This window comes from Rhinoderma darwinii, chromosome 4, assembly GCF_050947455.1.
Source record: "Rhinoderma darwinii isolate aRhiDar2 chromosome 4, aRhiDar2.hap1, whole genome shotgun sequence".
Taxonomy (NCBI): domain Eukaryota; kingdom Metazoa; phylum Chordata; class Amphibia; order Anura; family Rhinodermatidae; genus Rhinoderma; species Rhinoderma darwinii.
In genome coordinates, this window is record NC_134690.1 from 260,532,850 (window position 1) to 260,559,623 (window position 26,774).

A 26,774-nucleotide genomic window follows, 5' to 3' on the forward strand; every position below is an offset into this window, starting at 1 on the left:
TCTATGGCCTACGCGTTTCGGACGACGCTGCGTCCTTAAACTTGGCTGTGGTGAGTTTTCAAAAAGAGCGCGGTCATATATATGCCGTAATGGTAGGAACAGCTGATGAGTGAAATAATGATTGCGTGTCATGGTTGTGTTGTAGTGGAACGCAAACATCGTAGATGAATATCCGGTTACCTTGAATGGATATTGGGTAGAAGTTTGTGCATTGTGGAAATTAACATTCAACTCTATTTTATGTTCTATCATTGTATTTCTAATATTGTTGCTTTGAATGTATGTGTGTTTGTTGAACACATATCAGATTACGTGTTTGTCTTTTTATTAAAGTTTTATTTGATTCAGTTGCGTTCCAGGACTCATTTTGGAATACGACATGAGTTTGCTTGTTTGTCTTTTTATTAAAGTTTGATTTAATTTGGTTGCGTTCCAGGACTCGTTTTGGGATACAACTATGAGACGTGATTGACAGCCTGATTCCAATTTCTTTCTACATCCATCACTGAATATCGGTAAGTATTATTATTTTATTAAATTTTGTGATCTTATGTGGTGATGATTGCTATGCAGATCACCACTGGAATGTAAATTTATGTTTATGGAAGTTTATCTGTCCTATCTCTCAATGTTGAATATTATTGTGTGCAAGTATTGTTTGATTTGTATCTGTGCCGTTGTATCATAATTAATACAATGACTATTGCTCGTTCAGAAAAATATTTTTATATAAGTTGTATATTCCAAATTAATATGTAAGACTCTATGTCTTGTGAAATTTATTTTATGACCATGAGAACAGGGCTCTAATTGGCGTTAATCGAGGATAGGATGTGGGGGGGTGTAGGTTGGACCACAACTATATCTGGTAGTGTGAGGAAACTTACATAGTACATAGCTAAGGTATTGTGACAATTCATATGTACAAGGCAACTAGCAAATATTATGTCTGTACATGTGGGGGAGTGCTTGTTAAAAATTGATGAATTGGGATTGTATGGATACCTCGGAGTAGTTAGAATATATTAGCTTGGTCTTATTTGTTTATCATGGTGGCATATTTCTTAGTTGGAACCCCTTTTATTTGTAAATAAATTAATAAAGATACATCAATTCTTTCTTTAAATTAAGACCTTCTGGGTATCTTGTGTTTAGCCTGTATATCCAATACGCTTCTCTTAGATGAGTTTTATGTTTGATATCTCCACCTCGCTTTGGTGGTTGAATTTTTTCAATGGCATAGCAACGGAAAGTTTTTGTGGATTTGTTGTGATGGGAAATAAAATGCTTTGCCGCATTTGATATATTGAGAATGTTTGCGTTTCTTATGTAACTCAGATGTTCTAAGATTCTCGTCTTAAAATTTTCTATTTGTACAACCTACATATTTGAGTTGACATTCCGTGCATTCAATTAAATAAATAACTGACTCTGAATTGCAGTTAATATAATTTTGGATTGTAAAATTGTCTGTTTGTGTAGAATTACTGACATTTTTTGTTGGGTATACATAAGAGCAGGTTTTACATGGATGTTGGCCACATCTGTAAAAGCCTTTGGTCTCTAACCATGTTGTAGTTGTATCGACCTTAGATGTGTATAGCGAGGGAGACAGAGTGTTGCCCAAAGAGGAGGCTTTTTTTGCTACTATCCTGCAACCTCCTGACAGAATTGTGCGTAATGTGTCGTCCTCCATGAGGATGGGCAGGTAATTGTTGACTATACTTTTTATTTTGGTAAATTGGTTACTTTGTTGTAAAATGAGTGTTGGTTGATTGGCAACCGATTGTGGTTCTTGTTTTTTATTTACAATTTTTTGTTGACCAAGAAGTTGTTTTCTTGATTTTTGATTTATGATGTTGCTAGCTCTGGTCAATGTCCATTTCGGATAACCTCGTTCTTGTAGTCTTGTTTGTATTAATTTTTGTTCAAGTTCGAACTGGTCCTGGCTGGTACAATTTCTTTTTGCCCGGTGCATTTCACCCAGAGGTATGGCTCTGATGGTGTGTATTGTGTGGTCACTTTTTGCATGAAGAATATTGTTAGTAGCTGTGGGTTTTCGATGGGTTTTGGTTGAAATGAAAAGGCCTTCATCTCCTTTTAGTTCCAAATCTAGAAATATGATTTGTGAGGTATCATGATGGTAGGTAAATTTTAGATTGCACTGGTTGTTGTTGAGTGCTGCTACAAATTCGGGTATGATGTCCATCTTTCCTTTCCAGATAATCAGAATATCGTCGATATATCTACCGTACCATTCTATACAGTTGCTGTACATATTGTTGGGCGAAAAAATGTGGAAATGTTCCCACCATGACATCACTATGTTGGCTATTGATGGAGAGAATTTTGCCCCCATGGACACACCTTTTAGTTGTAAGTAATATTTCGTGTCAAATTGGAAATAATTATTAGTTAATAGGAACATGAGTACTTCTATTATATAGGTTTGAAAATTTGTTTCATATGTACTATACTTCATTAGATGAAATTTGAGAGCAGTACAGGCTATTTCATGAGGAATTGACGTGTAAAGTGACACAACGTCACATGTGAGCCATGAAAAAAAATTTTCCCAAGTTTTGTTATGAAATATATTAAGGACATGTTTTGTGTCCTTTAAAAAACCAGGTGTATTTTGTGCTAGAGGCTGTAATAATGTATCTAGCCATTCTGATAGCTTTTCTAGGATTGATCCTATGCCAGAGACTATCGGTCTCATTGGTGGAGGTACTGTTTGTTTGTGAACCTTAGGTAGCGCATGGATTATGGGAGTAATCGGTTGTTCGATGTAAATATACTCCTTTTGTTTCTGAGTAATAAAACCATCTTGTAGTCCGTCTTCCAGTAGTTTTTTCATCTGGTGTTTGATTAAGTCGACAGGATTTCTGGTCAAGATTTTATAAGTGGTTTTGTCAGATAGCATATTAATGATTGATTGTTCGTAATCTTTTTTGTTCAAGACTGTGACGTTGCCACCTTTATCTGACATTTTAATAGTTATATCTTTGTTCTCTTGTAATGATTTTACTGCTTTTTTTAATTTGGTTGACATGTTCGTTTTTGGATGTTTGTTTTTGAGACTGTCTGCGAGGTTGTGTAGCTCTTTTTCTATGACAGTTTGGAAACGATCCATTGAATCCGTACGTGAACTGATAGGATAAAATTTCGGATTTGATGTAGTAAAGTTGTGTGCCGTCGTGACAATTTGGTTGTCAGTTTCACTACGTAAATGGTCTAAGGATACCATGGTTGAGAGTTCTTGGAATGTGAAGTCTGTTGGTATTGATGCTATCGTTGCTTTTGATCTGATCTCATCTGACGATTTGATTGTGGATGTGGTCTCCGTTGGTGTAAAGTCAGAGCTAGTTTTGTTCTGAAGGAAGTGTTTTTTGACCGTTAAATTACGTATGAATTTATGTCTAATATTGTGTTGAATAGATTGAAATTTTTCTTGGGGGCAAAATTGAGACCTAATGTTAATGCTTCATTCTGCTCTGGGGTCAGCACGGTAGAAGATAAATTGGTAACATTTGTTAACGGTATTGTTGGTATTTTCTCGGGCGGAGGCGACGATTTTGTTCTTGATTTATTCGACTTGTGTTTCCTACCGCCCCTCCTTCCCCGTTTTTTGAACTGTAATTGGGACGGGGACACGTTTCTCAGTACATCCAAAATTATACCAACAACATGACTCAAGATAGCAAACACACTCGCCTTGAATTAGCGGAAAAAGTATTTGGTCACCATGATAACCTTCCGGAAAATAATCAAGACATGGAAGAACTTTTCCACATGTTAGAAAAACATCTAGCCCAGCAAGCAAAAATCTGGTGGGACTTAACCACCCTCAAAAACTACATTGCAAAAAACATGATTCCCAGAGGCTTAAGGCTCAGAAAAACACCAAGCTTCATATACAACGAAGAATTCCAGAACCAATGGAATCAGATTCTTTCAACCTGCTCCATCAATCTAATGAAATTAATAACGGAGCAAGAAGAACAAAAACTAAAAGAATTGGATATTCACATATCAGAAACAAGTAAATCATTAGAAGCATTTGTCAACTCACCCTCTTATGATCTCCTTCACATCAGAACTTCAGCAGCCATTGATAAACTCGATCATGCTATTGCAGAAACGAAGAAAAATTAATTTCAACGAGATACAAAGGATTACACCAGCAACGAAGTATACAATTGGAGTCATAAAATAAGGAATTACACCAGACCAAGACCGATCCTGAAGAAAAGGAATCAACAATTCAAACAATATAGAGACCTACCCAATAGAGTCAGTTTTAGTTCGACCGAATTAGAATCTGCGGATGGTACTTCAGAAGATGACATTAATCAAACGTGTCCCCGTCCCAATTACAGTTCAAAAAACGGGGAAGGAGGGGCGGTAGGAAACACAAGTCGAATAAATCAAGAACAAAATCGTCGCCTCCGCCCGAGAAAATACCAACAATACCGTTAACAAATGTTACCAATTTATCTTCTACCGTGCTGACCCCAGAGCAGAATGAAAGGGAATGTGTTGCCAGAAAAACATGTTTTTTTTAAAAAAATTAAACATTTAGTGTGTGGGTGATTAAACATTGTTCAAATTTTTTTTATTTTTTTCGCGAGTCAGGAAATATTATAAATTTTTTCTAATTTATAATACTACCCATTTTTGGTCACTAGATGGAGCTAGTTCCCAAAATTGCAGCATTGCAACATTGGGTTAAAAGCCCTCGCTCTAGTGAGCTCTCAGCATCCCCCCCTCCTTTATCCTGGCTAGTACCGGGATAAACGAGGGGTTTGAAAGGTTTAACCTCCTACACTGTGTGTCGCCATTTTTTGAGGTAACCCACAGTGTAGTAGGTTTACATACAGTAGTAAACACACACAAACACTAACATACATTGAAATCTCTTACCTGCTCCTGCCGCCGCGGCTCCCTCCGGCCCGTCCGCTCCCTTTGCTGCCGCTGTTCCATGTGCACAAGTCCGGAAGCCGCGACCGGAAGTAGTAATCTTACTGTCCGGCCGCGACTTCCGGTCCACAGGAAAATGGCGCCGGACGGCGCCAATTTCGAATAGGACTGTGTGGGAGCGGCGCATGCGCAGTTCCCACACAGACGCCGTACACGGCAGTCAATGGGACGGGAGCCGTTCGCAGTCCCTATGGGACTGTGGCTGCCGTATTCCATGTCTGTGTGTGTCGTTAATCGACACACACAGAAATGGAACAAAAAATGGCAGCCCCCATAGGGAAGAAAAAGTGTAAAAATAAGAAACAGTAAAACACAAACACACAAATGAAAATAAACGTTTTTATTAAAGCACTAACCTCTTTAACATATAAAAAAATTATTTGTGATGACACTGTTCCTTGAAGCATTAACATTAGGTCTCAATTTTGCCCCCAAGAAAAATTTCAATCTATTCAACACAATATTAGACATAAATAAATTCATACGTAATTTAACGGTCAAAAAACACTTCCTTCAGAACAAAACTAGCTCTGACTTTACACCAACGGAGACCACATCCACAATCAAATCGTCAGATGAGATCAGATCAAAAGCAACGATAGCATCAATACCAACAGACTTCACATTCCAAGAACTCTCAACCATGGTATCCTTAGACCATTTACGTAGTGAAACTGACAACCAAATTGTCACGACGGCACACAACTTTACTACATCAAATCCGAAATTTTATCCTATCAGTTCACATACGGATTCAATGGATCGTTTCCAAACTGTCATAGAAAAACAGCTACACAACCTCGCAGACAGTCTCAAAAACAAACATCCAAAAACGAACATGTCAACCAAATAAAAAAAAGCAGTAAAATCATTACAAGAGAACAAAGATATAACTATTAAAATGTCAGATAAAGGTGGCAACGTCACAGTCTTGAACAAAAAAGATTACGAACAATCAATCATTAATATGCTATCTGACAAAACCACTTATAAAATCTTGACCAGAAATCCTGTGGACTTAATCAAACACCAGATGAAAAAACTACTGGAAGACGGACTACAAGATGGTTTTATTACTCAGAAACAAAAGGAGTATATTTACATCGAACAACCGATTACTCCCATAATCCATGCGCTACCTAAGGTTCACAAACAAACAGTACCTCCACCAATGAGACCGATAGTCTCTGGCATAGGATCAATCCTAGAAAAGCTATCAGAATGGCTAGATACATTATTACAGCCTCTAGCACAAAATACACCTGGTTTTTTAAAGGACACAAAACATGTCCTTAATATATTTCATAACAAAACTTGGGAAAAATTTTTTTCATGGCTCACATGTGACGTTGTGTCACTTTACACGTCAATTCCTCATGAAATAGCCTGTACTGCTCTCAAATTTCATCTAATGAAGTATAGTACATATGAAACAAATTTTCAAACCTATATAATAGAAGTACTCATGTTCCTATTAACTAATAATTATTTCCAATTTGACACGAAATATTACTTACAACTAAAAGGTGTGTCCATGGGGGCAAAATTCTCTCCATCAATAGCCAACATAGTGATGTCATGGTGGGAACATTTCCACATTTTTTCGCCCAACAATATGTACAGCAACTGTATAGAATGGTACGGTAGATATATCGACGATATTCTGATTATCTGGAAAGGAAAGATGGACATCATACCCGAATTTGTAGCAGCACTCAACAACAACCAGTGCAATCTAAAATTTACCTACCATCATGATACCTCACAAATCATATTTCTAGATTTGGAACTAAAAGGAGATGAAGGCCTTTTCATTTCAACCAAAACCCATCGAAAACCCACAGCTACTAACAATATTCTTCATGCAAAAAGTGACCACACAATACACACCATCAGAGCCATACCTCTGGGTGAAATGCACCGGGCAAAAAGAAATTGTACCAGCCAGGACCAGTTCGAACTTGAACAAAAATTAATACAAACAAGACTACAAGAACGAGGTTATCCGAAATGGACATTGACCAGAGCTAGCAACATCATAAATCAAAAATCAAGAAAACAACTTCTTGGTCAACAAAAAATTGTAAATAAAAAACAAGAACCACAATCGGTTGCCAATCAACCAACACTCATTTTACAACAAAGTAACCAATTTACCAAAATAAAAAGTATAGTCAACAATTACCTGCCCATCCTCATGGAGGACGACACATTACGCACAATTCTGTCAGGAGGTTGCAGGATAGTAGCAAAAAAAGCCTCCTCTTTGGGCAACACTCTGTCTCCCTCGCTATACACATCTAAGGTCGATACAACTACAACATGGTTAGAGACCAAAGGCTTTTACAGATGTGGCCAACATCCATGTAAAACCTGCTCTTATGTATACCCAACAAAAAATGTCAGTAATTCTACACAAACAGACAATTTTACAATCCAAAATTATATTAACTGCAATTCAGAGTCAGTTATTTATTTAATTGAATGCACGGAATGTCAACTCAAATATGTAGGTTGTACAAATAGAAAATTTTAAGACGAGAATCTTAGAACATCTGAGTTACATAAGAAACGCAAACATTCTCAATATATCAAATGCGGCAAAGCATTTTATTTCCCATCACAACAAATCCACAAAAACTTTCCGTTGCTATGCCATTGAAAAAATTCAACCACCAAAGCGAGGTGGAGATATCAAACATAAAACTCATCTAAGAGAAGCGTATTGGATATACAGGCTAAACACAAGATACCCAGAAGGTCTTAATTTAAAGAAAGAATTGATGTATCTTTATTAATTTATTTACAAATAAAAGGGGTTCCAACTAAGAAATATGCCACCATGATAAACAAATAAGACCAAGCTAATATATTCTAACTACTCCGAGGTATCCATACAATCCCAATTCATCAATTTTTAACAAGCACTCCCCCACATGTACAGACATAATATTTGCTAGTTGCCTTGTACATATGAATTGTCACAATACCTTAGCTATGTACTATGTAAGTTTCCTCACACTACCAGATATAGTTGTGGTCCAACCTACACCCCCCCACATCCTATCCTCGATTAACGCCAATTAGAGCCCTGTTCTCATGGTCATAAAATAAATTTCACAAGACATAGTCTTACATATTAATTTGGAATATACAACTTATATAAAAATATTTTTCTGAACGAGCAATAGTCATTGTATTAATTATGATACAACGGCACAGATACAAATCAAACAATACTTGCACACAATAATATTCAACATTGAGAGATAGGACAGATAAACTTCCATAAACATAAATTTACATTCCAGTGGTGATCTGCATAGCAATCATCACCACATAAGATCACAAAATTTAATAAAATAATAATACTTACCGATATTCAGTGATGGATGTAGAAAGAAATTGGAATCAGGCTGTCAATCACGTCTCATAGTTGTATCCCAAAACGAGTCCTGGAACGCAACCAAATTAAATCAAACTTTAATAAAAAGACAAACGAGCAAACTCATGTCGTATTCCAAAATGAGTCCTGGAACGCAACTGAATCAAATAAAACTTTAATAAAAAGACAAACACGTAATCTGATATGTGTTCAACAAACACACATACATTCAAAGCAACAATATTAGAAATACAATGATAGAACATAAAATAGAGTTGAATGTTAATTTCCACAATGCACAAACTTCTACCCAATATCCATTCAAGGTAACCGGATATTCATCTACGATGTTTGCGTTCCACTACAACACAACCATGACACGCAATCATTATTTCACTCATCAGCTGTTCCTACCATTACGGCATATATATGACCGCGCTCTTTTTGAAAACTCACCACAGCCAAGTTTAAGGACGCAGCGTCGTCCGAAACGCGTAGGCCATAGAGGATACCCTCCCTCCACTTCATACATACCCTGGACCTATACCACTGGACTTCCTTTTAATTTACAACATTAAACTTGGAAAAATCGATTTCCATTTTAAACGCATTACAGCGCTGGATCCTGCCTTTGTTCCCCTGTTTTCCAGAAGGTACTATATATTATTTCAGTAAATTTTAGGAAATGTTGGACATTGTGCATGTGTGCTGTTATAGGCACAGCTCTGATTTCTCGGTTTTCACGATTAGTCATATGGTGCTCCATGTACCCCCACCTCCTGGGAGATCACTTGTCTTTCTTCTGTTAAAAAATAAAACTGAAGGGAGTAGGAATTCCTGGGCATTTTACATACGTAATAACACTTGATGAATCTTTGTGATACTGATAAGTAATCCATCTCTTATGCATACAGGAGAATAAGTTACAAGCAGATCCTGGAGACAAGCGATCAAAGTTTGCTCGAGAAATTTTGAAGAGCGAGAGACAATATGTACAAATCCTAAAAATTGTAAGAGATGTGTATGCCGCACCACTGAAAGCCGCTCTGTCATCTAACCGTGCCATCCTCAGCATCGCAAATGTGCAAATCATCTTCTCGGATATCCTCGATATTTTACAGGTTAACAAGTATGTGTGCTGAATATTACATAGAAATGTCTTCTGGCATACCTTCCACCTGTCCCTATTTCTTAAAAGATGATGCTCTAAATTTAAGGTGACTTCGGTCTCTCATTCATTTTCCATCTGACGTCAGGGCTGAATAGCTATATTCAGCCCTCACATCCTTTTCTTCATAGGATTGTGGTAGCAACTGAACAGTAAATACAGTAATGTTTTATCATGATCACTCATAAGTTTGAGCTGTTCTAAGAAGAACATGGAAATAATAAGCCAGCTTTTAGCAGCTGCCGCAATCCCAGTGACTTCAAACTAAGGGTCAGTTCACACGTTGCGTAAATACTGCGGTTTTTCCGCAATGGATTTCGTTGCGGAAGATACGCAGCAAATACAGTAGCAGCAAAGTGGATGAGTGAAAAGAAATCTTATCCAAATGCTGCATAAATACTGAGCGAAAAAAAATGCTCAGAAATTGACCTGCAGTTCGGAATTTTATTCCGCAGCATGTCAATTGTATTTGCATAAGCGCTGCTTATTTGTTGCGGGTTTTCCCCATTGAGGCAATGGGGAGGTAAAAACTGCGGCAAATAACAATTCAGCCGCAAAAAAATACGCAACTCTGAAAAAATTTGTAATCTTATACTTACCCAGAAATCTGTGTTTCTTCCACCAGGCCGGCCTCCTGGGATGACGTTTCATCCCATGCGACCGCTGCAGCCAATCACAGGCTGTAGCGGTGGTCACATGGATGAAACGTCATCCCTTGAGGCCAGCCTGCATGATGTCAAAGAGCCGGCCTCCTGGGATGATGCTTCATCCCATGTGACCGCTGCTGCAGCCAATCACAGGCTGCAGTGGTCTCATGTGATGAAACGTCATCCCAGGAGGCCGGCCTGCTAGCAGTCTGGCTAAGTGTGGCAGTGTTCCGCAGCGGACATTCCGGGTGAAACATTGCACATTGCGGTTTTTAGACCGGAATTCTCTGTAGAGCACAGGGCGGATATGCTGTGTGCTTTTATGCAGTGTTTCCGCCCCGTGTGAACTCAGCCTAAGGGCTTGTCCACACGTAACGGAATTGCTGCTTATTTTCCGTCCAGAATTGTGGATGGAAAATACGCAGCGGAATACAGTAACAGCAACGTGGATGAGATTTAACAAATCCCATCCACACGCTGCATAAAACTTCCGTGCAGAAAATGACCTGCGGTGCGTAATTTTCTGACCGCAGCATATCAAATTCATGCTGCAGAACGTGGCCAGAATTGCTGCGTTTTTCAAGGGAGATGTCACCATCTCCCAGCATTGTGAAAAACGCAGCAAAATACGCACCATTTTCTGCAGTAAAAAACGCTGGAAATGGTGCATTTTTGTCGCAGCGGAAAGTCCACTACTTCTAACGGAATTTCTGCAGATTATTACAATGTACACCTTTCTTTAGTAATGCACATGGCTGTTGTATTTCCCTGCAGTACTCTTCTCAGAATAGCTCCAACTTGTAATGGGAATGATACTTATATAAAAACACATTGCTGTATATTAGCAAATTGCGCACAATGCAATTACCTAATATAAACGGTTCAGTGGCTACAAAGCATAGCGTCACTTTGTAGGCTATGTGTGCTTTTCTAATAAAGTTCTTTATTGATCTAATGCCGCTAGGTTAGAGAAAATGAAGCAACTTTGCAAGTAATCTTGATTAACCTCTTAAAGGGGTTTACCACCTTCTGACAACTGATGACCTATCCACTGTATAGGTCATCAGTACATGATCTATGGGGGTCCGATACCTGGGCCCGGCACAGATCAGCTGGTCCGGTGCCTCCGTGCACCGGCCGTACATGTTGGAAGCATTTAGCACCGGCAATGGAATAGCGGCCGAGCTGCAGTACTGCTCCTATTCAAGTGAATAGGAGCGGACCTACAGTTCTGCAGCATGGCTGCTATGCTATGTACAGAACCAACTGCTTCCGGCTCTGTACATAGCATTATGTGCCATAACATCCGGGGCCCGCAGGCCACAGGAGTGGCTTATCGGTGCAGGGTCCGGGTGTAGGACCCGCACCGATGATGTGGATAGGTCATCAGTTGTCAGAAGGTGGACAACCCCTTTATGGAAGCAGACTATTTTGGCCTTTTTTCTTTTTTGCATTGTCACATTCCAAGAGCCATAACGTTTTAATTTTTCTGTCGACAAAACCACATGATTCTTTTTTGCGGAAAGAGTTGTATTTCTTGGGTACCACTCAGCTGTTCCCGTCATTCCCAGACTTTGAATGGAGTGGCAGTGCGCATGCTCGACCATTGCTCCATTCAATGTCCTCCTCACTGCGGTCGAGCACCGAGGAGGAAAAGGGGTTCGGAACCACCAGCGGTGGAGCCCCCAGCTATCAGAAAAAGCTCACCTATCCTGTAGATAGGTGATAATTTATGATTCTAAGAAAACCGCATTAAAGAGGCTCTGTCACCAGATTATCAAATCCCTATCTCCTATTGAATGTGATCGGCACTGCAATGTAGATAACTGCAAAGAATTTTTTTGGGGAAAAACGAGCATTTTTGCCCAAGTTATGAGCAATTTTATATTTATGCAAATGAGCTTTTCAATGGACAACTGGGCGTGTTTTCTCGTTTTACCAACTGGGCGTGTATTGTGTTTTTACCAACTGGGCATTGTGAATAGAAGTGTATGACGCTGAAAAATCAGCGTCATACACTTCTCATCGTTCCCACCCAGCTTCTTTCACTGCAGACACACAGTGTGACATCACCCACAGGTCCTTCAACCTTCCATTGAAAAGCTCATTTGCATAAATATAAAATTGCTCATAACTTGGGCAAAAATTATCGTTTTTTTAAAAAAAACAAAAAACTTTTCTGTTATCTACATTGCAGCGCCGATCACATTCAATAGGAGATAGGGATTTGATAATCTGGTGACAGAGCCTCTAAGTTTTATTGCGTCTCTTGGGAGCAGCACAATATGACAATGTGGCCCTTGGACCAAAAAGGTTGTGTTCCCTTGCTCTCAATAAAACCTAGGTGTAGTCAGATCCAGCAGTCATAATAGCTTCCATCTGCCCTCTCTCTTTCTAAGGGCGGATTCAGACGAACGTGATTTTTGTCCGTGCAGCCCGCGTGGTATTCATGCGGGTCGCACGGACGTAAACAAGTCTATGGGGCAGTGCAGACAGTCCGTGAGTTTTGCTCACGACATGTTCTATATTTAGGCGTTTTTCGCGCATCATTCACCCATTGAAGTCAATGGGTGCGTGAAAATCACGCATGCTCCACGGAAGCACTTCTGTGGGACGCGCGTGATTAGCGCAACAGCAGTAAAAGAGTGAATGTAAACAGAAAAGCACCACGTGCTTTTCTGTTTACAAACATCCAAACGGAGTGTCATAATGAAGGCGGCTGCGCGAAAAAGCACGCAGCTGCGCATCCATATGAACAGGAGACACGGAGCTGTCACGCTGCTGCCACGTGCGCAAAACGCAGCGTTTTATGCGCGCAAAACACTCACGTTCGTCTGAATCCGGCCTTACTTAGACAGTCCCTTATAATTGAAGCATGGTGTGTGTTTTTGTTTTTTCTTTTTGAATATCCTAATTGGACATTAGAAGAGGGGCAGAGGGAAGATAACACATGGCTGCAGGGTCAGACTACACACAGGGTTTGTTTGTAGTCTGTTACCATGAAGATACATAGTGCTGAAAAAAAGCTGTAGACAGGCAATGGTAGGACATTAGTAATCAACACAATATTCTTTATACCATATGAAAATCCAGTTGATGCACCATTGTGTTTGTCAAATATAGGTCCAGCTAGACACCTTGTGGGAATATGATTTAAGCCATTATTATTAAGTCGCATACAAAATATCATATCACAATATCATCTTTTCATTCAGGCAGCTGTTATGTGAGTTGACGGAACGACTTCAGGAATGGGGGCCTGCACAGTGCTTGGGTGATGTTTTTATCAAGTTTGGATCACGGCTGAAGACATACACTAATTTTTTCAACAACTACACAGTGGTCCTTAAAACTATTGATAAGGTACACTCCTCTAACCACAGACCAGCTCATTGATATAGGACCTGCTGCTCCCAACATCCAGGGCAAACAGCTGATCTTACCAGATGAAGCCATGGCTAGCCAGACATTTTCTCCTGTAGCAGTTGCCCTAGTAGGGCATATGGACAAGGGTTGTCCTCATAGGACTACCCCTTTACGCTATGTGTGAACCCGGCCTTAAATAGAACAGATTTTACGCAACGTATTTCATTGCGGAAAATCCACAGGATAATACAGTAGTAGCAGAGTGGATGAGATATGAACAAATCTTATCCGCACACTACATAAAACACCCACCGAAAAAACTTTCATAAATTGACCCGCTGTGCATTTTTTAAATCCGCAGCATGTCAATTTATGCTGTGGAATCGCTGCTCTTCTGTTGCAGGTTTACCCCATTGAATTCAATGCTGGATGTAAAACCCGCAACAAATAGCAGATGTTGTGATTTTGTGGCGGAAAAGCGGAGATTCCACTGCAAAAATCGCAACTCGGGAAAATAAAAATTGGATTTACCCAGAACTCTCTGCTTCTTCATCCAGCCCGGCCTCCAGAAATTGCGTTTCATCCCACGTGATCGCTGCAGCTGTCACATGGCATGAAACATCATCCCAGGAGGCCAGGCTGCAAGATGTCAGAGAGACGCGTTGGCAAGGCTATGGGTAATTTGGTGCCATTTTTTGGCCGGAATTCCCTGCGGCGTCCAAGGCAGATACGCGGTGTACTTTTACGCAGCATATCTGCCCTGTGTGAACGTAGCCTATGGGTGTATATAAATGTACTTGTAAATAGAAATGCAGGCCTGTTTACTCAATCTGATTTAAGACAATCCCTATATACAGACATATAAAAGAATTATCTTTCCTTCTTCGTAGTGCAGAGAAGCCATGCCATCATTCCGAGCCTTCTTAAAAAGACACGATCAAATGGTTTTAACTAAAATGATGAGGTAAGAAAACACCAGGGAATAAGCATTGTACAGTAAATGACACTATGTACGATTTACCTGTAAAAAGGATACATTATATAATATTAGGCACCAGGGATTAGACATTAAAGTAACCATTAGAAATAGCCAATATATAAACTGAATACCTTAGGTACTGTATATACAAACATTCATGGATCCATTTTCACTATTGCGATACTTGTCATTGAATGAACACTCCAGTCAAACCGACATATCAGGGGATATTTATTAATACTGTTGAAAGATGCATCAATTTATGAGCCTGTAAAACTTGTGCCAAACTGATTAGAAAATATACACGAAAAATTGGTCCGCTCACCACTCATTCGAAGTAAAGACGCCACATTCCATGATTATTCGGTGTACAAGCAAGAGAGCTACGTCGGGAGTAGGTAGAAATCCAAGAAAAACAGTTAGAGGTCCAGCACACGATATGATGTGAAAAAATACAAAACTGTTTAAGTCAAAATTAAAACAAGAAATTAAAAAATCCCGGGCGAGAACGCTTACGCGTTTCGAACTTTTCAGTTCATCATAGCTTCTTCTTGTTTTAATTTTGACTTAAATAAACAGTTTTGTATTTTTTCACATCATATCATGTGCTGGACCTCTAACTATTTTCCTTAAACTTATTAAAAGACAAAAACACAATTTGCCTATTAGGCAACTAATTTTATTCTCCACACTTCTAACAAAAGGTATTGAATTGTTCTACTCACGTAATTCCGAATAATGAAAATGCCTATTCTAGGTTATCGTACACTGCACCATTAATGTGTCTATTAAGTTTACAGGAGTTGTTTCTTTTCCCGGCCACTCGCTTTGAAGAATATGTGAATCTCTTGTATGCTCTTCGTCTACATACTCCTCCAGAACATTCGGATCGTAAAGACTTAAATACGGCCATACAGCAGCTGAAGCACTACAAGGATTATATTGGACAGGTTAGCCTCTAGCATGTAATATATACATCACTATGATCACAAAGGAGACAATGTATTTTACCTTTGTTAATAATGGACCGCAGAGAGTGGAGGTGGTTGGGATCCTTTGATAATAAAACATTTACTTCTTTGAGGTTTTACCTATATGAGAATTGCTACGGTCATGTAAGAAGACATTAGACAGAACATCATTTTAGTTTAACGTTTATATTAACAGCAAAACTTATTTACCAGCTAAAGGCAAGTCTGGAGAAGGACACAGAGCTGACAAATATAGAGAAGATGATTCAGGGATGCCCGGTAAGTCGTCTATTCATTCCCTATGCCTGTTGTTTAACTTTCTTGTTTATGTATGTAACTCTAACCTCTGGTCTGTGTGCCCTATAAATCTCCATTGGCACAGAGAAAAAAATTTACATTTGGATTGATGCATTCTATAGGTGCCTTAAAGAGGCTGTGTCTATTTTTGTAAATACATGTATTCCACATGTATTCTTTTCTTAGAACACTGCATTGTGCTTTTCCTCTGTTATTCCTGCTGGAAATGTATGAATACAATATATCAGCGTTACCACTCCCCTTTTTAATAGGGCATGTCCCTACACAATCTGACACTATTCAATCAGTGCTGACAGTGTCTGTAATGCCAGCTGTCACATAACATTTATATTCGGAGAAGTTTTAAAATAGTAAATCGGCAACAATGGGTGTTTTGTCATACTCTGCATAATATTGTGAACGTAAGGTTACACAGACAAGACATTTTAGTATTCACTGCAGTTTGGTGAACTGTGTAAAAGTACTGGGCCTTGTTCTTTCATATAGGACTTGATGTTTTTTGGTATTCTTCCTATTTACAAGCAGTTTGTACACTAGTTAATATTTTACATTGTCACTATCTGTATATGCAGTATGTAACCGTAATAAACATTATAATCCACACAATAAATAGTAAATCTTTAACATCTGTGGGAATCCACTTCCCCTGCAGCCAATGCAAACATGTCAGCCATTCAAATAAATGGCCGACCGTGTAATACGTAGACTGGTCAGGTCCTCCAAAACAAAAGCCAATTGTTAGAATCTCTCTGCTCAGTCTCATAGAGAGGGGTCCTGGGATGTCCACTTCGCTTTCTTGAGACACCACCTATAAGGTTAACCAAGAGTGAGGCCCCATGCACACGACAGCAAAAAACCTCAGTTTTTGCGGTCCGCAAAAACGGAGCCATTCACTTTCATTGAACACTGACACCTTTCCGTAGCAGTACGGAAGGGTGTCAGTGCCGTGGAAATGTTTCCGGGAATTATGGAACATGTCCGTTCTTTCGCATTTTGCGGGCCGTGCTCCCATACTTTGTATGGGAGCACGTCCCGAAAATGCGGCTGTCAGTCAGCGGCCGGCCGTGCCCGCAATCGCGGGCCGTGATTGCGGGCACGGTCGTGTGCATGGGGCCTAAATCTGTGATTATCTACTGCAAATGCCGTATCTAATAGCTTTACATTGATCATTTCTGTAGCTTTACTCCAAAGACATTTATTTTTAATAAATTAAGTACAGGAAACCCAGTGTGTGTGAAAATTAAACTCCATTGTGGGTGGATAAATATTATTAGATCCGGTTTTAACGATAAGTTCTATTCTGTTTCTCTTCTCCCAGAACCTAATAGAAGCAAACAGGCATCTGATACACATGCAAGATGTGGCGCTACTGAGATGTGCCAATGAAGACATAAGTATATCCCTGAGGTACTGGTAGACCTAGATCAGCTCGGATTGCGTCACCTCATCCACCAAAAAAAATTTAATAGTAAAAGTCGTCTGGTCATTAAGGCCACAATCATGAAATGGTTAAAATAATAATTATCTGTGTGTAGTCTGACATATTTGTAGTTATTGTCCCCTCCATCACTATACATAAAAGAACATTGGCATTTCCAAGTATACTCGAGGTACACAAATCTTAATGGCTATGTACACCTTTTGAAAAAACATTTTTATTATTATAAAAATGTCTATCCGTGTGATCCTTTTTATTAAAAAATATTTTTATTTTGAGATCCAGCTGCTTTGTATCCTGTATACAGAGCCGCTGTATCTAACAGGTCCGCGGGACTGACTGGTTCAGTGACAGCGGGTCCACCTGTCATCGATCACATCTAAGTTATGAACTTAGATGTGATTGATAGAAGCTCGATCCTGCGTGTCGCTGAGACCGAACCTGTCAATCCCGCGGAACTGACAGATACAGGTTTCAGCGCTAGATACAGCGTCTCTGTATATAGGATGCAAAGCAGCTGGATCTGAAAAAGTAAAAATATTTAATAAAAAGTATTTTGAAAGTTGCACCAATCACACTGATAAACATTTTAATTACATTTTTTTTTTGTAAAATGGTGTACATAACCTTTAACCCCTTAATGACCGGGCCTGAAAAGGTCTTAATGACCAGCTACATTTACATTTTTTTTCATTTTTCTTGTTTATTTTTTATCCGATTCACGTTTCACGCTAAATAACCCGTTAGGTTAATTCTTCAGGTTATTACGGTCGTTTAGATACCTAATATGTGTAGTTTTTTTGTTTTTATTTAGTGTAGGGTGTCGTGGAAATCAATGGCTCAAAATATATTAGACTGAAATTTATACGAGTCCAAACAGACTCTCAGGCTGGGCCCCATTATTCAGTATCCTAATTAGGATATTTCACCGATATATATCGAGAGAGGAGAAGAAAACACACAGACGCTGCTGATATGCTCAAAATACTCCTCTGAAGGATTTATTTCCAAGCTCAAACTGTTAGACTGAAATTCAGAAGTGGTGTAGGCTTGAGGTTAAGGCTGGGTTCACACGACCACATTAACGTCCGTAATGGACGGACGTATTTCGGCCGGAAGTACAATTCAGAAGGGGTGTAGGCTTGAGGTTAACCAATCAGAGACAATGTGACAATATTTGTTATTCAGTAAAAAGCATACAATAAAATACATCCCAGATACATCATTATAATTGTTCACACATTAGGTTTGCAGGTGGCCTTATCTCTTTTGGACAGAATATTCTCGTGGAGATGGGGGAGACTCTCTTCAAACACATATTTTGGCCCTCCCTTCTCACTCCCTGTTCTTTCTCTACAAACTTCGCATGGGAACCAAGGTCAAAGATAAAACATAATTAATCAACATTACTTGTATTAAAGGAACAATAACTTTCCTATTCACTACAAAAGAACCAAGATGGGAACTCCAGACAAGATGGCTGCTGCACAAAACGAAATCATTTAAACATTATTAAAATCACTTTCACATAATACATATCTTAGTAATTCGGCATCCTGCTTGATAATTCACAATGTAATTTCATACAGAGAATATAAGCAAATAAACCATCCTTCACAAACCCCCCTTTTTCTCATATTAAATTACAGAAATTATATATTATGATTATAAAACTCAAACAATATATCAATAGGACCACAACTAATATGATGCCATCACCAATGACCGGTTTGGGTATGGGGTCCCACCAGTGTATTGACAAGTCCTGTACATCATCGTCCTCTTCTTCTCCTGTCTTCTGATTAAAACACTTGATACTGCTGACGGATTCACTCAGGTCTTTGGTCTTTACTTTGAACTTTGCTGATGTCCTCAGGACTTGGTTTGGTCCTTCTCATCTTTCAGACCCCGTCTCTTTTAGTATACGTCACCAGGCTGTACATAGCACCTCATGCTGTGAGCCTGGTGTGAGATCCCACGTAGGCGGATTAGTGTAGTTTTATTGTGACTACCACAAACCCTCCGAATCTGTCCTCTTCCTCCGATAAGTTACTTGTCTGGGCGGCTGCTTTGAATTGTGACACTGCCGTCAGTTCATGACAAACGCGTTGTATTGGCTCTGGCAGCGCCTGCCGCATCTCAGTGATGGAGTTCATCGTATTAAAAGTCTTTTAGTTCATATTTACTGGCACTTGCCGGGGACCCCCAACCCTTGTCAATTATTAAAATAAATACTAATCTGGTGATAACATCTACGTAATATAAAAGTTGTTCTAAATAAATACAATAACATTGTCAGGCCCTTAAACTAAATCAAACAAACACCTTTATATAAGAAAAACTTCTCTGTTCCAATGGACATGGCACCTAGAAGATGTGTAATTACTGGGTACATTTCATTTGCACTTGGTGTCACGCTTTCCAGCAGGATTTGTACCTTGATCTGAGCTGATTGCCTGGAACATCTCCAGCTCACAAAAATATACACAGATTCCACATGTTTATCTGACAAATGTCGCAAACCAATTTTTCTTATTCTAATTTGTATTGCATGGGGAGGCCTCTCAAGGTCTGTTCTCTTTGTGGGAGGCGGGTATGATAAGGTTGGCACCGGTCTGCCAGGACTGTTCTGTAGGCAAATCAAACAGCTCTAACAGAATTTAGCAGCAACAGCTGTAAAGCCTGGGACATACCAATTAGATCTCACCACATCGATCCTTGCAGTCTTGGGGCATATGTGAGGTCATACACCATCAATAAAAGTGCTATCAAGAGTGCCTTGGGTGTTACCGGTTAACCTTCCCTTATCCGTCCACATTCTGTTAGAATCTGGTTCTCACGCCTTCCGCTCCCAGTTGGACTCTTCCTGTGGAGAACAAGCTATTTCATTGTATTAACATTAATTGATCTTAATCAAATAATTAATTTGAAAAAAAAACATTAAAAAATTACATCTTTACGTCAAACGTTCACATTGAGCAATAACTAAAAATGATACATGCAAACTCATTTTTCTTCTTTATATATATATATATATATATACACACACACACACACACACACACACACTGCGCAGAATTTTCCTTTCACAATAACAACAAAAAACAAATAACTAAAAATGTTTTCAAATGGGAATATTCCACTGCTGTACCTTTTATCTGACGCATGCCTCCAATAGTCCAATGCTAATGCTGATCCAGAACTTTACATAAAACTTAACCTCAGTATTTAATATTCCCACAACACTTCTTAAATACAGTTATTAAACAAACTAACTTTGGGATAACATCTGGAGAACTGCTGACATCTTATCATTGTACAAACACCAGGTCAATACTTGGGATAACACTGTTCCCCTGTCACTTACACACAACGTCTGCAGTGGGGAAGATACCGGCAGGGCTTCAGGCCCCCCTGAGAACAGGTCTTCACACACGAGCACATTGTCATACACTTCTACCTCGGGCAGTTGTATGTTCTGCAGTCGCTGGGACGGGTAATCTGGCCGGGCTGCACTTTTCACAGGTACCTTTGCTGTTTTACCTATGTCATGCCGTGCGCACATCATGCAGGCTGCTACAAACCTAGCGGTGGCATTATTGTATCCAGGGACAAGCCAATTTACTGGCACCTGGCTGCACATACTCTTGTTGTCAGTTCTGGCTTACCCGATGATCTAATAAAATTCCTACTACCAATGAGCCCATAATTGTGGGCGATGCCAAATGCGTACCTAGAGTCAGTGTAAATGTCGGCCGTCTTACCTTCTGCCAGGTTACAAGCGTCAGCGAGCACCTCCAGCTCCGCTCCTTGAGATGAACAAGAAGGTGAGAGTGGTTTCTGGATGATTTACCTTGTACATACTATATAATAAAATATCTCTTCATTACAAATTTACATTGGAAACCCATGTCACATATAGATAGAACATTTCAAAAGGGTGGAGTTTTATTGTTCCACATTCATCTGATGATCCAGGACACTTGTAAATCCCACCCACCAGGTCCTGTAAATACCTGATTAATACAAAAACAAACAAAATATGTTACTGAAATCTGGCATAAAATAAACAATGTTCAGACAATTATTTATTTTTTTGCCTTCTCCCCATCTAAATCTGTACTCATGTGTGGGTGATGTCACCTCGCCTCCTGTGTAAATTTGCTGGAGGTGGATGATCTTTTACATAATACCTCATATTGGATGGAGACTACAGCACAGCTTACCCAGTGCCATATTCACCGTTCTGGAAAGATCTGGAACCATCTATACAGAAATACCTCAAAATGTAGATTACTGTCATACACATTTAATCTGGATTACTCATTGGGGTCTCATACACATTTTGTAGATCTCCTAGAACCAAATTCATTAATTCAAAACAAAATAAAACACAAAACAAAACTACCTGATCAGTCCCTTCACCATTCTCTCCTATTTGGACTCTGCGAAAGTAATGTAGCAGGGTTCAAAACTACATGTCAACATAATAAGGTTGGGCACTCTATCTGGGGGGGGGGGCACTAGTTTAACCCCCTGTAATACACAACAGCCTGGAAAAAAAATAAAAAGACTTTCTCCTGACAAAAATACATTTTATGTTTTAAAATGACTTGCAACCATTTACCTGTAAAACATCTCACATTTTCAAAAATAACATTTAGGCAACACCATAGCACGTGCCTCATGTGTGAAAACAAATACAAAACAATTGTAATTAGTTATTCAATAACACAGAAAATAATATATCTGGCAATATTAATTACTGCAAACCAATAAACTATACATAAAAATAGGGAACAGTGGGGGCACATACATTTTCAAGACCCCATGTCTCACAATATCTGTATTTTAATTCATTTGAATCAGCTTCAAAACATTCCAACATTAACCCTTTCACGACCAAGGACGAAAATGAACGTCATGGTCGGGTGCTAGTTCCCGCACCATGACGTTCATTTTCGTCCGCATTTCAAACTGTCACTCTGTGTAAACACAGAGTGACAGACGTGCGCTGACAGCTGTCCTAGACAGCTGAGACATCAGTCTCGCCGGACAGCGGACCATCGCCGCTGCTTTCGGCAGTTAACCCCTTAAGTGCGGCGACGGATTGCCGTCGCCGCATTTAAATGGTTTGAAGCACATCGGCAGCCGATGCTTGTCACAGCAATCGGAGGTCAGATAATGACCTCCGGGTTGCCATGTATGGAAGCCTCGGAGGAACAGCCTCCGGCCGTTCGTCCTCTGCTTCCTGTCAGTGTGACAGTTACGTCACAATGACAGTTAGAGTACATTACACTACGTGTGTAGTGTAATGTACTCTAGCAGCGATCAAAGCTGCAAGACTAAGTGTCCCCTAGTGGGACAAGTAAAAAAAGTAAAAAAAAGTAATAAAAATGTTTCAAAAAAAGTCTAAAAATAAAAGTTATAAGTTCTATAAACACTAAATGCTTTTTTTCCCTATAATAAGACTTTTATTATAGAAAAAAAATGAACATTTTAAAAAAGTACACATATTTGGTATCACCGCGTTCGTAACGACCCCAACTATAAAACTATAATGTTATTTTTCCCGCACGATGAACACCCCAAAAAAAATCAATAAGAAACTACGACAGAATCACAATTTTTTTGGTCACCACCGCTCCCTAAATAAAGAATAAAAAGTGATCAAAAAGTCGCATGTACCCAAAAATAGTACCAATAAAAACTTCTATCCGTCCCGCAAAAAACAAGCCCTTACACAGCTTTTTTGACTAAAAAATTACGGCTCTCTGAATATGGTGACACAGAATTTTTTTTTTTTATAAATAAGTCATTTTATTGTGCAAACTCTAAAAAAAAGGACCAAACCTATATACATATGGTATCGCCGTAATCGTACCAACCCGCAGAATAAAGTAAAAATGTAATTTATAGCGTATGGTGAGCGCCGCAAAAAGGAAACCTAAAAAACGGTGTCAGAATTCCTGTTTTTTGCTCAGGATTGCAAAAAAATTGAATAAAAAGTGATCAAAAAAAAATCGCATGTACCCCAAAATGGTACCAATGAAAACTAAAGATTGTCCCGCAACAAATAAGCCCTCACATAGCTCCGGTGGTGAAAAAATAAAGAAGTTCTGGCTTTCAGAATATGGCGATGCAAAATGTGCAGAGTGTCCAAAAGTGGATAAGATCGGGCGCCATTAATCAGTGCGACACCGGCCACATATCTATGAAATATTATTTATTTACCGCATTATTATACCCCCTTATTATACCCTGATGTTCTCCGCCCAGCTTACATATGCCCCCCACATTCTAAACTGAAATACCAGCGAAAGCCAAAACAGAAACCTACCAAGCAAAATCTGCGCTCCAAAAGCAAAATGGCCCTCCCTCCCTTCTGAGGTCTGCAGCGTGCCCAAGCAGCAGTTTGCACCCACACATATCGCGTCGCCATACCCGAGAGAACCCGCTTAACATTTTATGAGGTATTTGTCTTCTGTGGCACAAACTGGGCACAACATATTATGCACTAAAATGGCGTATCAGTGGAAAATTGCAATTTTCACTTTGAACCATCCGCTGCGCATTAACCCCTTTGCGTACTATGACTTAATTGCCCGTCATGGTGCGGCGGTTGATGTATGGAGCCGGCTCACGTGCTGAGCCCGCTCCATACGCTGTGGGTGTCGGCTGTGTATTACAGCAGGCCCCCTCGGTACTAACGGACAGGTACAGTGATCGCTCTGTTACAGAAGCCTGTAAGAATAACAATATACTGCAATACATTAGTATTGCAGTGTATTGTACCAGTGATCCAATGATCGCTGGATCAAGTCCCCTAAGGGGATTGATTAATAAAATGTGTAGAAGAATTATAGTTATTAGTAGTGAGAATTATTTTTTTTAAAGTTAAAAAAACAAAACACCTTTTCGCATTTTTCTTCTAAAGTAATGTAAAAAAATGAACAAAATTGGTATCGCTACGTCCGTAAAAGTCCGAACTATTACAATATACCATTATTTGATTTGCACAGTGCACACCTTAAAAAAATTTAATAATTGAAACCACCAAAATCGCTGTTTTTTTTTTTTGTCACCTTCGCTCTAAAAAAAAAAATGTAATACAACTTTTGAATCACTTTTTATGTACCAAAAAATGGTACCAATAAAACCTGCAGCTCCTCCTGCAAGAAATAAGCCCTCACACCACTCTATTGATGGAAAAATAAAAAAGTTATGGCTCTTGGAATGCGGGGAGTAAAAATCTAAAATATGAAAGCAAAAAATGGATCAGTCCTGAAAGGGTTAATTCATTTCTAATGAGAGAACTTTTGACCACATGTGGGGTATTTCCGTACTCGGAAGAAATTGCTTTATAAAAAATGGTTGTTTTTTTCCTCCTTTATCACTTGTGAAAATGAGAAAATGCAACATTTTAGTGGAAAAAATTTTGAAATTAATTTTCGCGCCCCAATTCTAATCAACTCTGCAAAAGACCCATGGGGTGTAAATGCTCACTATACCCCTAAAAAAATTCCTTGAAGGTTTTTCAAAAATAGGGTCACTTTTGGTGGGTTTCCACTGTTTTGGTCCCTCCAGTGCATTGCAAATGCAACATGGCACCGAAAACCATTCCAGCAAAATCATAAATCCAAATGGCGCTCCTTCCCTTCTGAGCCCTGCTGTGGGTCCAAACAGCAGTTTATTACCACATATGGGGTATTGTCGGAATCGGGAGACATTGCTTTACAAATGTTGGGGTGCATTTTCTTCGTTATTCCTTGTAAATAATAAAAATTTCTATGTTGTTTCAGAAAAAAAGTACATTTTAATTTTTACAGCCTAATTCCAATATATTTAGCGAAAAACCTGTGTGGTCAAAATGCTAACTATTCCCCTAGATAAATACCTTAAGGGGTCTAGTTTTCGAAATGGGGTCGTTTATGGGGAGTTTCTATCGTTCTGGCAGCTCAAAGCTTCTCCAAATGTACAGTGGGGCCTAAAACATTTTCAAGCAAAATATGAGTCCTGAAAGCCTCCGGGTGCTCCCTTCCTTTGGGGCCCTGCCGTGTGTCCAAACAACGCATTAGGGCCACAATGTGGGTATTTTTGAAAACAGGAGAAAGAGGGTGATAGATTTTGGGGTGTGTTTCTTCATTTTCATGTTCGCTTTACAAAGAAATCGGTCTTCAAACAAATACTTTTATGAAAAAAGTGAAATATATTTTTTTTTCCACCTGATATGCATTAAATTTAGCAAAGAACTGTGGTGTCAAAATACTTACTATACACCTAAATAATTACGTTATGGGGTCTAGTTTTCGAAATGGGGTCGTTTATGGGGAGTTTCTATCGTTCTGGCAGCTCAAAGCCTCTCCAAATGTACAGTGGGGCCTAAAACATTTTCAAGCAAAATATGAGTCCTGAAAGTCTCCGGGTGCTCCCTTCCTTTCGGGCCCTGCCGTGTGTCCAGGCAACGCATTAGGGCCACAATGTAGGTATTTTTGAAAACAGGAGAAACAGGGTGATAGATTTTGTGGTGTGTTTCTTCATTCTCATGGTCGCTTTACAAAGAAATTGGTCTTCAAACTGATACTTTTATGAAAAAAAGTGAAATTTTTTTTTTTCACCTGCTATGTATTAAATTTAGCAAAAAACTGTGGGGTCAAAATACTTACTATACCCCTAGGTAAATACCTTAAGGGGTCTAGTTTTCTAAATGGGGTCATTTGTGGGGGTTTCCATCACTCTGAGACCTATGAGCCTCTGAAAACCTGGCTTGGTGCAGGAAAACAAAATGTACTTCAAAATTTATAAAATTATTATTCAATTTGTAAGTCCTCTAAATTGCTGAAAATTTATTTTATTTTTTCAAAAGTGCTGCCAAAATAGAGTAAAGAGATAGAAATATATATTTAATTAAAAAAATTGTACAGTATGTGTGTACATATGTGACATATTGCAGTTAAAAATAGGGGAAAATGGTAATTTTTACAAAATTTCTTCCATTTTTCTATTAATTTCCGCAAATTGTATCAGTCTACTTTTACCACTAAAATAAAGTACAACATGTGACGAAAAAACAATGTCAGAATTACTTGGATATTCAAAACTTTCACAGAGTTATTCTCTGATAAAGTCAGACATACCAGATTTGACAAATCTGGCTTGGTCATTAAGGTACAAACATGCCCGGTCATTAAGGGGTTAAATCTTATCACATTATAACACATAAATATGAAACGTAACTTTTATCTTTTTACAAACAGATCCAGCCGGCTGTAATATTTTTCTCACTTGGTGTAGTTACAGACGACAGCGCGTGCGCAAAGATGAGAAACATTCCATTAAAAAGTGGAACTGATTTTAACCCCAGACACAAAACACTAAAAATTTTAGACATTACTGCTGTTAAAGATAGGAAACATAGAATATAGATCTGCTTTATTGTGGCCACTAGTTTCAAACTTCAGACATGTTACATTACACACATCACACATGTTCACATTACACTCCCCCCGTTCTGACCCA

General features: G+C 39.0%; 1 protein-coding gene across 2 annotated transcripts in view; it reads left to right on the forward strand.

Moving 5' to 3' along the window:
• Positions 1-26,774, forward strand: part of ECT2L (epithelial cell transforming 2 like) — a 75,549-nt gene that overhangs the window by 38,038 nt on the left and 10,737 nt on the right. For both annotated transcript variants that reach the window (XM_075864286.1, XM_075864287.1), the window contains exons 15-20: positions 9,283-9,497; positions 13,399-13,546; positions 14,440-14,513; positions 15,322-15,478; positions 15,713-15,778; positions 17,136-17,224. In XM_075864286.1, coding sequence (XP_075720401.1) covers positions 9,283-9,497; positions 13,399-13,546; positions 14,440-14,513; positions 15,322-15,478; positions 15,713-15,778; positions 17,136-17,224 — 749 coding nt within the window. The remainder of the gene's footprint in view (positions 1-9,282; positions 9,498-13,398; positions 13,547-14,439; positions 14,514-15,321; positions 15,479-15,712; positions 15,779-17,135; positions 17,225-26,774) is intronic.